The sequence below is a fragment of the Podarcis muralis genome, chromosome 13, assembly GCF_964188315.1.
Source record: "Podarcis muralis chromosome 13, rPodMur119.hap1.1, whole genome shotgun sequence".
In the NCBI taxonomy this organism is placed as follows: domain Eukaryota; kingdom Metazoa; phylum Chordata; class Lepidosauria; order Squamata; family Lacertidae; genus Podarcis; species Podarcis muralis.
This window is the reverse complement of record NC_135667.1, coordinates 37,550,199-37,563,424: the sequence shown is the minus strand read 5'-3', so window position 1 is coordinate 37,563,424 and position 13,226 is coordinate 37,550,199. Positions and strand designations below refer to the sequence as shown.

The 13,226-nt window shown below is 46.6% G+C and overlaps 1 protein-coding gene across 1 annotated transcript in view; it reads left to right on the top strand.

The window, feature by feature from the left end:
* The first annotated feature begins 4,805 nt into the window (after nt 1-4,805).
* The window catches only part of KCNA7 (potassium voltage-gated channel subfamily A member 7), a 30,506-nt gene continuing 22,085 nt past the window's right edge, over nt 4,806-13,226 (top strand). Inside the window, exon 1 of the mRNA XM_028703141.2 lies at nt 4,806-5,899. Coding sequence (XP_028558974.2) covers nt 5,324-5,899 — 576 coding nt within the window. The 5' untranslated portion in view covers nt 4,806-5,323. The remainder of the gene's footprint in view (nt 5,900-13,226) is intronic.

Below are 13,226 nucleotides of genomic sequence, written 5' to 3'. Positions count from 1 at the left end.
TCAGCCTAACCTACCTCAGAGGATCGCCGTGAGGATAAAATGGGGAGAGGTAGAACCATGGACACCACCTTTGCGTCTTTACGCCAGCAGTTCTCAGGGACAGGAGTTTCTATCATATTCATGGTGCCAGTGTAAGTAACCTCCTTTGCTGGATTGCAATGCTGCAAAATGAAAATAAAGATTCCATGTTCGTTCCTGCATTGCAGGGGGTTGGACTAGATGACCCCAGGGGTGCCTTCCAACTCTAAGATTCTATTATTCTATGTCAACAGCACAACATCACCACACAACAAGCCCACACAAGGCAGCAGCTGCACATATATGCACATAAACACAGACATGAACCCAAGTTAGGGTAAGTGAACAGGACAGATCAAATTTCATTTGGGGAGTAGGATAGTGTGTAGCAGGCAAACCACCAAAGCAATAACATGAAACGGAAACGAGACGCTTCTCCAGCTCACAATCATCATCATCATCAATTGTACGTATATTCTCCATCCATATGATTGGGCTGTCACAGTCATTCTGGGTGGCATCCAACAAAAATACAAATAAAGCTTTTAAAAATTGAACATTAAAAGCTTCCCAAAACAGCTCACCAGAACCTCAATTACTGCACGGCAGCTTGCAGAAAGGAATATATCTGAAGTGAATTGACTGGCAGCAGGTGGCACTGTTAGATAGTGAATGTTTCAGAAATATTCATCAGGAGAAGATCTGCCTGCTTGTGTAAGGTGAAAGAAAGCAGTAATACATAACTTTTCAAGATTTCTTTTCTTGCCTTTATTGGCACAAGTTAAAATAGTAAAATCATAAAAATCATACAAAGTCATCCAAATACACTGATAATCCAAACACAAACAATATATAAAAGACTAGATAACCGCTATTGAATAAATCAGGCAACTTTAGCTTTAAAGATCTTGGCTAAGTACCCCAAAACAATCTTGGTAGTTTTGAGAGTATCATCCCTCAGGAAATATTGGATTACAGACTCTGCAAATCAATATTTTGAGCTGTAAGGGAGTCATTAGGAGATCTCCAGTGGGTGTTGAGAAGAGGGCAATCCAAAATTATGTGATGTATTGGTGTTTTCTTATTACAGTAACAGAATCTGATCTGGAAGGGGATTTTTTGAAACCTTCCAAACAATACAAATGAGGGGAATGCCTTTAGATGAGCTAGCATAAAAGCTCTGCTATACAATGGAGTATCTAAATTATAAAAGTAATTAGGCATTACTCCATGGTGGGGCTGCAGTCCTTTTCAAAACTCCAAAGGATATGGTGAACCTGCTCTCCTTGCAATATGGATGTAAATTGAACTTTGAAAACATTTAAGAGTTAAGCCCTTGTCTCTTTTAACAATCCACAGTACAGTGAAAGGTGTGGTCATTAAAGGGCAGAGAAACAGTGTGAAAGTGCCAGCTCCAGATACCATGTTCCCCTTATGGCCTAAAACTGCACAGAGCAAAAGGGCTGAATGTCAAGGCTCACAGCATACTAAGAGCTAGAGTTCTATGTAAATAGGCGTGATTGCAAGGGCACAACACAAAGACAACTGGAGGCCTCATGGATGATGATATTGTGCTCACAACCATTACAAGTTAAGGAAACACAGCAGTCTGTGGTGTAACTTGGATGGGGCAGAACAGACCAGATTCTTTAGACCAGAGTATGTAAAACATATGGACGCGGGTGGCGCTGTGGGTAAAAGCCTTAGCGCCTAGGGCTTGCCGATCGAAAGGTCGGCGGTTCGAATCCCCGCGGCGGGGTGCGCTCCCGTTGCTCGGTCCCAGCGCCTGCCAACCTAGCAGTTCGAAAGCACTCCCGGGTGCAAGTAGATAAATAGGGACCGCTTACTAGCGGGAAGGTAAACGGCGTTTCCGTGTGCGGCTCTGGCTCGCCAGAGCAGCAATGTCACGCTGGCCACGTGACCCGGAAGTGTCTCCGGACACCGCTGGCCCCCGGCCTCTTGAGTGAGATGGGCGCACAACCCTAGAGTCTGTCAAGACTGGCCCGTACGGGCAGGGGTACCTTTACCTTTACCTTATGTAAAACATACCCAGAAGCCTTTAATCCTTTTTCTTACTGCAGGGATGGGGAACCTGTGGCTCTCCAGATGATGCTTACAAACCACTTGCAAACGTGTTGCTATGAGAAATTCACACTAAAATCCCGATGCTCTTAATTTTTTTTATTAAATATAAGAAGAAAAACAAACAATAACAGGAACAGACGTAAATACCCCCCCAACGCTCCTGCCCACCCCTTCCGTCAATGGTACAATGGTACATTGTAATTATACAATGGTACATTGTAATAAATTCAAGTTTTCACATCACCTTTTGTTTCTACAGCATAAAGGGTAGAGCACAAAGTCTGACCAGCAGTCAGTTCATCATTCACAAAGAAAGAAAAGTTATTTTTCCTGAAAAGAGATGTAGTCTGTAATTACAACATCCAAATTTGTAATGCTGCTGCTGATCAGTCTGTAAGTCCAGTACTGTTGGTGTATGTAATAAATTGCCAAAATGCTGATGAATTTTGATGAGGATTTTTTTTAATGCAAAATGTAGAGAACTGAATTTTAGATTGGAAAAATTAGAAATTAGACAGAACCGAAACTTATTGATTCTTCCATCCCTTGCTGGCTGGAGTAACTATTATGATTAGTAAGCTACTGTAGCTCATCCCACCCTGCACTGCTACTATTTCATTATCTGGGACAGTGGCTTTCAAACTTCCTTCCAGAAAAGCCTGGGCTTCCCTCAATGTTTATCAGGTACTTCAGTTAGAAGACCGGTAATGGTGGCAGTATCCTCAAAACATACCTTGCACGCCACTATCAATCTTCCATGCCAAGTGCAGCCATGGAAGAGAGCTAGCCATTTCCCAGGATGCATTCTCAGTTTGCACTAAGCAAAGGGAGTAGTAGGGATAAGCAAAACTGCCAATTTCAATTTCTCAGTTTCTCATTTTCCAATTTTTTCTTTAAAAAGAACCGGACTTTTTGAAGTTTGGAAAGTGGTAGGGAAATGCATTGAAAAGTGTGGGGAAAGTGTAGGAAGATGTGCAAACACTTGGCAAGCAAATCAGGATGAACGCAGGCTGAATACACATGTCGTATATAAACCCCTCACGCTGGCAAACAAATCAGAATAAATGCTCAATAAGAAACAGATACAATCTGAGCCCCGTATATGCTTTGTGCAAACAAATCAGGGTGAATGCTCAATAAATAGGTTGTCTGGAGGAGCTGGCTAGCAAAAATACCTGAATGTTTATACTCTCACTAGCATGAGGAAAATGCTTGAGGTGCATACATCATCACCACCGCTTAATATTGATAAATGCATCTAAAATATACTGGCTGTTGTACATGGATAAAATGAACAGATTCCTGCTTGCTGACTCACAATCGAAAACACATGAGACAATTTTGTATGCACCATACATTTAAAGCACATTTACAGCACATCTCCCACCCCCAATAACCCTGAAAACTGTAGTTGACCCCACACAGAGCTATAATTCCCAGCACCTTTAATAAATGACAGTTTATTGCTTCAAATGTGCCATAAGTGTATGTTGTATACATAGTCTTAAGGAGAGGGGCATTGGAGAGAATGGGAAACCTTTGTATTTGTTGAGTGAAAAGCAAAAAAAATTCCTTTAAAAGAGTTCAATCCCGAACAGTTATGAACCTAGCAGTAGGAAGGGAAATAATTGAAGAAATCAAATAGAATATCCAGAAGGAAATGTGGGAGAGAGACATTTTGAATCAGTTCTTAAAGGAAGACAAAGAAAAGGCCAGTCAAATATTGAGAACAAGAGAGCAATGCACAAGGGATTGTGGGAGAAAAAAAGCAAGGAAATTAGAAATAGCACAAAGGGAATGAAGTCTGAGGATGAAGCTTTGTTTTTGGTGAAAGGAGAAGAATACAGAAGAAGCAAAAAAAAAGATTAGAAAAACAACTATCATGAAGAGGCATAGAAGGTGTTTAAACTTAATACAATGATGAGAGGTGCCATTTGTGCAGGGCCAGGACATCTTGCTACTTGAGTCAGAGCAGCAAATCCGCCCTCCCCATCTGGAACCCAAGTCTGGTTGAGTTATTTTGGCACCTGAGGCAGAAAGCCCTACAAGTGCTTCTCTTCCCCCCACACCCTGTGCAGTAAAAAGACATTAATAATTAAATATAACTTTGTTGCCCTATCATGACTCTCTGCCACCTGTGGCAGCTGCCTCACTCAGGCTTATGGTAGGGCCGGCCAGCCCTGTGTTGGTGTGTCTGCATTTTCTTTGAGCGTGATTACTGGCAAGCGAGGATAGAGCTAGTTTAGCTGTCATAGAAGCCTGGGGCACTAAATATGATTTAGTGTGGCGTCTCCTTGGCTGCTGATCCAAACCTCACAACAACCCTTGAGTCCTCCTAAGTCTCTCAGCCTAGCTCACGAGACCCCGCTCTGTTCTCAGAGACCCAGGTGTTCTGGCAGAAGCGCCACTCCTTCTTTCTAGACAGCACAAGAGTTCTGGCTGGCAGGTCTCCCTACCATCTTGAAGGTGCCCTGCCCACCCCCTTCTCTGCCCTGGGCACTCTGCCTGCCCCTATGTCACCGCCATTCCAGTTATTTTTAGCTCTCCCCTCCTCTGATCAGTGTACTGCTGGGGATGGGGGCGGTGCTGGTTTTTTTGGCAAGGGGGCCAAGAGTCTGTACCGTCCTGGGCAACCTGATACCTCTAGGTCTGAGGAAAGTGTTTACAGGCAGAAACCTTGGACGCTGGCACTAGAAGGCAGGGGTGTTCTCAGAAAGGGGACATAGAGAAGGGCAGTGGGGAGGGGGATCTAGATTGCGGGTCTAACCCCTTTGCAGAGAGAAAACCAGAGGAAGCTTGAATGCAGTGGAGCAAGAGGGGAAGAGTAAGGGAGGTGGCACGTGGGTGTCAGTGGCAGGAGACTGGCATTACGAAAACAAGTTCATGCCAAGAAAGGAAAGAGATGGTGTGAAGTAGGGAAGGGGTAATAAGCAAATGAGAAAGAGAGAGAATCAAGCCAGAAGCGAGGTCAGATATGCTTGAAGTAAGGAGTGGATCAGTGAAAGGAAAGGAAAGGAAAGGGAGCTAGAACAGCAGGAAAGTAAGAGAGAGAAGATGCCATCTGAGATTCAGATAACGGCGTGAGTGAATTGATATTGGGAAGTGTACAGAATAGCTGAACAGCCAGAAACCATTCTCTGGAGAGGGAGAGGGCATCAGGGTGAAGTCCAGCTCATGGCTCCTGACCTCATGCTAGGATCACTGTAGCTGCAGACCTGCCATGGAGAAGCTATTGCCACCAACAGCAGTGGACAATGAACCCATTGCCAACGGCGGGGGGTGCCGGCACAAGGACTGCTGTGAGCGGGTGGTGATAAATGTTTCGGGCCTACGCTTCGAGACCCAAATGAAGACCTTGCTCAGGTTCCCCGACACCCTACTAGGTGACCCGCGACGCCGCGTGCGATACTACGACCCACTGCGTGGTGAATACTTCTTTGACCGAAACCGGCCCTGCTTTGACTCCATCTTGTATTATTACCAGTCGGGAGGGCGGCTCCGACGACCAGCCAACATCCCCATTGATGTTTTCCTGGAGGAACTCAAGTTCTACCAGCTAGGGGAGGAGGCACTCAGCAAATTCCGCGATGATGAGGGCTTCATTAAGGAAGAAGAGCAGCCCATGCCTGATAGGGAGTTTCTCAAGCAAGTGTGGCTGCTCTTTGAGCATCCAGAGAGTTCCCAGGCTGCTCGCATCATCGCAATAATATCAGTGATGGTCATCCTCATCTCTATTGTGATCTTCTGCCTGGAGACCCTTCCTGAGTTTCGAGATGAGAGGGACATGACGTTGCCGGTGAGTGACTAGCTCCACATTGATCTTTTTTCCAACGTTTGTCTTCTCTTAGTGGCACTGCCATAACATTTTTAGTAGGTTCCAAATCAGGGTGAGGTCCAGAGGGTGGCAATATTGGGCATTTGCCAGGGCTCCAAGTCCAGCAGAGGGCCCACCACCCTAGCAATGCTACCATTTCCAATTTGTTCAGAGTATCCAAGAAGGTCAGGTATCAGAGAGTTCTCTCCCAGTGGGACGGGCACTGAAGGTGCCATTCCTGAGTCCAACATCCTAGAGCCAGCATCATTAAAAGGTATTCTTATTTCCCATCCCTCAAAATTGTCAGATTATAACTAAGCCTTCTCCAAAGTTTCCACATTTTATACAACTTTCATATGAGTCCTGCTTCACTACTGAGATTTGGAAATAATCATCTACCACCACTACCATCAAGATAGTAGTTCCACTAAAATATAAGGGTATTTTTTCACAGGCAGAAGAGAGGGAGAATCAATTGATGGCAAATATTGAATTTGACGTATGAAAAATGTCAAATGTGACTTTCATATTTTATTTTTTTAAACCCTTCTTTTTATTTCCCATTCACCACATTACTTTCACTTGGAAACCTGAGATTTAGGATGTCTCCTTGTAAAGAGTGATAGGGATATTCTTGTAAAGAGTGATAGGGCAAGTATTCAGTCTATGAACCCCCAAGGCTCTATCTTGGCCCCAATATCACATAATGTCTTAGCAATGAAATACATCCCACAACCCTGCATGCTATGCTTTCATATTATTAGCATTTTATCTTTATATTTTAGAGGCAACCTGAACACCTTTGAAAAGGGTAGTAAAGGTGGATTCATACAGCTTTGGTTGCCATCATCTAGCCACAAATACATGTAGAAAAAGATAGTGGGAAGGGTCCCATTCCAATACATATAGAGATTAATGTTGATGGGCCCACAGCCTCACCATACCTTGGGCCCTTCCGATGTCCCACCTACACATGTGTCTCTATTGGGAACAATCCTGTAGCAGTGGGAGAAACATTTGCGTGAATTCACACTTGGAGGTTTAATGTTATGAAAAGATGCCTTTTCTAGTCTACAGCCCCAAACTGCAAACCTTCAGAAGCCCCAGATCATGTTGCCATCTCCAGTGCCTACACCATCTGTGTGATATTTCTAACCCCCAGTCACTGCCGGGTGGTTATAATCAATCTTCTGATGCTGTGGAATGGGCACACTGTTTTCACTCTTTACTAGACTATGTCCCGTTCATCTTCCATGACCACTGGATCTGCTTTGACCTTGGTGGAATGCACAGCAACAAATACATTGTACTGAATGTAACTCAGTACATATTGGCTGATTTGGATTTAGGTCCCATCTGCACTGTGCATTTGAAGCCTATTGCTTTAAATAGCCATGGCTTTCCCAAAAGAATCCTGGGAAGTGTCATTTGTTAAGAGTACTGATAATTGTTGGAAGATTCCCTATGCCCCTCAGAAAGCTTTAGTTCCCAGTGTGGTTTAACAATCCATTTCTCCAAGGAACTCTGAGAATTGTAGCTCTGTAAAGGAAATAGGAGTCTCCTGACAATTCTCAGCACCCTTAGCAAATTACAGTACCCAGGATTTGGGGCTCGCGGGGACAAAGACAACCCATTGCTGTTTAAAGTGTATGATATTGCTTTACATTTATAGTGCAGGTAGGGCCTTAGACCTGGAGATCAGGAATGCCAGTGTGAAACTGGTCAGAAAAATAGGATCCATATGGTAGGATCTTTAAGTGGTTCTTAAGGAAACCTGCAAAAGAGAAGAACTGCTGTGGTGGATGAAAGCTGGGTGCTACAGGGCTTTGGAGTGAGTAATCCCATAACAGTGGCTAGTAAGATCCCTGTGTGGTATGATTAGATCAGGTGACTTAGAAAGAACAGAGAGATTCCATCATCCTGGGAATAGGGAGGGACTATGTTGAGCCAAGGCTCATCTCTAAAACTTGTGGAGAATGCATTTCCCACATCAGTGAGCTAACATAACCTATGTGCTAGGGACTAAGAGATTCCAGGTTGGAAGATATGGCTTTCAAACAGAGCTCAGCAGTTTATGCTTTGAGGCAGAGTGAAGCAGCCACCTCAGGCAAGTGATTAGGGGCATCATGAAAGGGCATCATATAAATTATTATTTCATTATCTCTGTTGTGTTTTTGCCACCCAGGAAGAGTGTTCTTCTAGGATTTTGTGCCTCAAGTACCAAAATAGCTTCACTGGCTTTGGGCACTATACACCTTGAGCTGAAGAACACCAATTGCTGCTTTCCCCATCAGGCAGCAAAATAGCTTAGCTTATTAGAAATAACCGCTGACTAGAGAGCTTGGCCATAACATAATATTTTACATGGAAGTACCAGAGATAGCTGAGTCCTGTTTCTGATCTCTTTTTCCTCTCTCTCTTCTCTGGTCACATCCACACCATAGATTTAAAGCATTCTTAAAGCACTTTAATAGTCACGGCATCCTCCAAATAATGATGAGAATGATTCACCATCACGGAGCTACAATTCCCAGCTATAGTTCCCTGGATATTTGGGGGGAAGCCATGACTGTTAATGTGGCATAAGAGTACTTTAATTGTATGGTATGGATGTGATAAATTTATTTTCCCTCCCCCAAGACTGCATATCATGGAGTTCCCAATCCTGTATTTGTCCCTTTATCATTAATATGAAGATGGGAGATGTTTGCAAGCAAGTATGGTGGACAGGAAGTGGATGCTTAACTCTTCCTCTCCTTGTCAATTCTCCCTTACAGTCTCTTCACCCAGATGTTTCTACCTAGGCCCTCCCATCACCACTCATCCAGCACTGAGACCAAAAAATAAGTTCATGTGTGCCTGTGTAATTTGTAGCTGTACAAAAGTTAAGTGATAGGGATGGGATGCAAGAGTCCTGATTTCCACTCTCTCTCAACCCATTTAACCTCCTTTCTAGAGAGCCATTTCAAACCTCTTAGACCTTCAGAAACATGCACTCAAAACTCTGCAGGAGTATTTGGCAGAGAGAAATCACAGCAGGAAATTAGTGGGCAGATAAAACTGGGAAGTTGTGGCAGGAAAACATTGGGCTGAGAAAGGGTTAAGTTTCCTTTCCCCCCATTACAGTATTTATTCAGGCAAAAATGTCCACTGTCAAAGTTGAGATGATTTGCTAAAGGTCGTCATAGTTACACGCATTTGTGTCCCACAGTTAGTTTACTCTAAACCACTAGACACTTTCCAAGAGGGCTCTGGAGTTCTGGCTCCCAGCTGTCGTATTTCTCTGCAGGAATAGAAATAGGGTGTATGTGTGGTGGGTGTTTAACTTTGCAGGGGAATTAGACCCATTAGCCTTGATGAATGTGGTGGACTCAGCTGTATAGCAGCATGTGGGAGAGGGAGCCATGACTATTTAGTTAGATTTAACTGAAGAAGGTTGACTTAGAGTTATCTGTATTTACATCAAGGGTGTGGCATCTGTGGCCCTCCAGATGTTCTAAGACTACAACTCCCATCACCATTGACCATTGCTGTCAGGGAACTGCCATCGGAAGGACAGGAGGTGCAAAGGCTCCCTCAGGTTGAAAGAGACGGAGCAGCTGAAGAGGGAACCAGTAGGGGGCGAGCAGGAACTTCCAGGGAAAGTGAGTCGGAGGGGTGGCTCAGAGACGTTTCCAGCGAAAACAGTGGAGAGGTCTCAGGACCTCCTATAGGGACACCCACGCCTCGCCGGAAACTGTCACGCAGAGAGTCCAGAAGACGTGTTTCCGTGAAAGAGCTTTTATGTTGGAAACGTTTCCGAAAGCAACCACTTTCGGATTCTACTAGCGATTGACGCAGCCATGCCGGAGGGGCTCCGTCACAGGCAGAGGTTTGAAAACCTGATCAAACTCTGAGGGACTTGCATTTTACGCACAAGCAGCTCATCATCCCACCACAGCAATCCGAAAGTCACTGAAAGCCAGCTTGTGCAAGCAGCGGCATCATGAGCGACCCAGCCGGAACCGGAGGAGCAGGAGCAGCTGGAGGAGGTCCAAGCCTGGAAGAAAGGTACAGGGCGTTGGAGATCCAGCTGGCCATGCAAACGGCGAGGCTTGAGGAGAGGAGGGCTCAGGATGCAGAAAAGGGAAAGGAGAAAACCACCTCGATAGCCAGAAAGGTGCCAGGATTGGTGCAGAAATTCGGGGGAGATCCCAGAAACTATCATGCCTTTAGAACTGAGATGCAATACGCTCTCAACCTGCAGTATGATGACTTCCCCGACGAGGAATCGCGAGTGGCTTTTGTAATTGGCCATCTCGAAGGGGGGGCGAAGGATTGGGTTCGACCCCTGATGGCAGTGAATAATGAGATACTAAAGGACACGAGGAAGTTTTTTCGTGCCATGGACCTGATGTTTTCCAGTGACATTGAGCAGGGGGTGGTACGAAGGCAGTTAATGGCTTGCAAACAGGGGAGCCGATCTGTCCGTGAGTACTGGACTGAGTTTACTATGCTGATTCATAAATTGGGGTGGGACCTATCGGCGGAACCCATCCAAATGCTTTTTGAAGAGGGGCTTTCTTCGGCCGTTAAAGATGAACTTTCCCGGGGGCCAAGGGCGGAGTCTATGGACCAGCTGACCAAATCCGCGCTGGCCATAGGAGCGCGCCAGGAAGCGAGAGCTTTGGAAAGGCGGGAAGGGAAAGGAGAACGTTGGAGGGAACTGCGCATTCCGGACATTCCAGAGCCACCTTTCCCGCCGGCAGAGCCGATGGAAGTTGGAACAGCGCGGGCGCGCGCAGTTTCAAATCCCAGTGAAGGGCGGAAGAAGGAGGGAAAGAGCGCCAAGAAATGTTATCTCTGCCAACAGCCAGGGCACTTTGCCAGAGTCTGCCCACAAAGAAAGGAATGGCAAGGGATGGCAGGAGCTGTGGGGGAAAGGGAGGAGGAAAACAAGGAGCAAGTAAAAGCCAACGCCTGGCTGCCACCGTCGGGGCACAGCAGCCAGGCCAAAGAGCAGTGAAAGTGCCCACGCCAGAACCACCCAGACCTGCTTTAGTGATAGAAGTGTCACTAGAGCTGCCAAATGGACACCCCCTACAGGTCAAGGCGCTTTTGGATTCAGGCAGCTCCTGTAATTTTATGAGTAAGGAGTTTGCAGCTGAGCACCAGATACAGACCATCCCTTTAAGTAATCCCTTGCAGGTGACCACGATTGATGGCAGAGAGCTGTTGGGAGGAGAAGTTAGCCAACAGACTGTCCCGATGATAATGAGGGTGGCAAGGCACACCGAACGGATAGCGTTTAATGTGGCCACCTTGGGAGGAGCTCCCATCATCTTGGGGATGAGCTGGCTGGCGCTACACGATCCGCTAGTGGGCTGGCATCAGAGGGTGGTCTCCTTTGGGTCAGCGCATTGCCTAGAACACTGCAAGCAGGGGAAGGTTCAGGGCGGAGACAGAGTCACCCTAGCCGGGATGGAAGTAATGGGCAGAGGGAAGGTGCCCCCGCAATACGCAGATCTGAGCAACGTATTCAGCGAAAGGGAAGCAGACAAACTGCCGCCGCATAGACCCTTTGACTGTCAAATCAACCTACTCCCTGGGGCCCAACTCCCAGTGGGCAAGCTGTACGCCATGTCCGACAGGGAGATGCAGGAGCTGAGGGAGTTCATTGACAAAAACCTGAAGCGAGGTTTCATCAGAGAGTCCCGAGCGGTGGGGGGCAGCCCAGTGTTTTTTGTGGACAAAAAAAACACAGATAAGCCGAGACTTGTGTGTGACTTCAGGGCCTTGAATGCAGTGTCGGAACCCCTGGCTTTCCCTATGCCCCGAATTGATGACATTTTGACCAGGGTAAGGAAGGGAAAGATTTTTACAAAGCTGGACCTGCGGGGGGCGTACAATCTGATACGCATAAGGAAGGGAGATGAATGGAAGACCACCATGTTCACCCCTTTGGGAGCCTTTGAATACCTCGTTATGCCCTTCGGTCTACAAGGAGGCTCCGCGTGCTTTCAAGCGTTTATTAACCACGTTCTGGGGCCTTTGCTCTACAAGAACTGTGTGGCCTTTTTAGACGACGTGTTGGTGTATTCGGAGGATGAGGAGCAGCATGTGAGGGACGTTCGAGAAGTGTTGGGCAGGCTGCAAGCCAACCAGCTGTGGGTGAAACTGGAGAAGTGCCAGTTTCATACCAAGGAGGTGGAATTCCTGGGGTACCGCTTGTCAGACAAGGGATTGGCCATGGATCCAGGCAAGGTCCAAGCGGTACTGGAATGGAAGACACCGAAGACCAAGAAGGATGTGCAAAGATTCTTGGGGTTTGGGAACTTTTATCGGAAGTTCATCAAGAACTTTGCCCACTTGACGGCGCCCATCACCGACTGCCTCAGCAGCAAGAAGAAATTTGTTTGGACGGCGGAGGCGGAGCGAGCATTTGAAGAACTGAAAAGGGCTTTCGCCTCGGAAGAACAACTTCTGCATGTGGATTTACGAAAACCCATGAGAGTGGAAACCGATGCGTCCGACCGGGCGGTAGGGGCGGTACTTCTTCAACCGGGGAGGAGTATGTCAGAGTGGAGACCGTGTGCCTTCTTCTCGCGGAAGCTGAATAAATCCGAGAGGAACTACACGGTGTATGACAGGGAACTACTTGCCATTCACGAAGCGTTCCGGAGGTGGAGACATTTATTAATTGGGGCACAACACAAGGTGCAAGTGTGCACCGACCACAGGAATTTAGAGTATTGGAGAACAGCTCGAGTGCTCAACCAACGACAAGTGAGATGGGCACAGGAATTCTCTAAATTCAACTTTGAAATTTGTTATGTGCCAGGTCCAGAAAACGTCAGGGCGGACGCTCTCTCACGCAAACCAGAGTATTGGGAGGGGGAGGGGGCGATTGAAGAGAGACATGTCATCCCTGAGGACCGCTGGGTGTGTGGGGCGGCGCTGGTGGGGCAACGAGAACTGGTAGAGGAAACGGAAAATGATGAATATGCCCAGGATAAGCTCAGAGGACTCAGGGGGGAGGGCGAGAGCCCCGAAGGTTTTGAGGAAAGAAATGGGGCATTGTATTACAAAGGGGCACTGTATATACCCGAAGGTGAATTGAGGGGGAGAGTACTCAAGCAGTTGCACGATAGCCCCACGGCGGGACATTTTGGGCAACACAAGACCATGTGGTTGGTTACCAGGGAATTCTGGTGGCCCAAGGTGAGGGAAGATGTAAGGGAGTATGTAAGAGGGTGTGACCAATGTCAGCGAGCCAAAGGGGAAAGACGGGCGCCGGCAGGGTTATTAGAACCATTACCCACACCAGAAC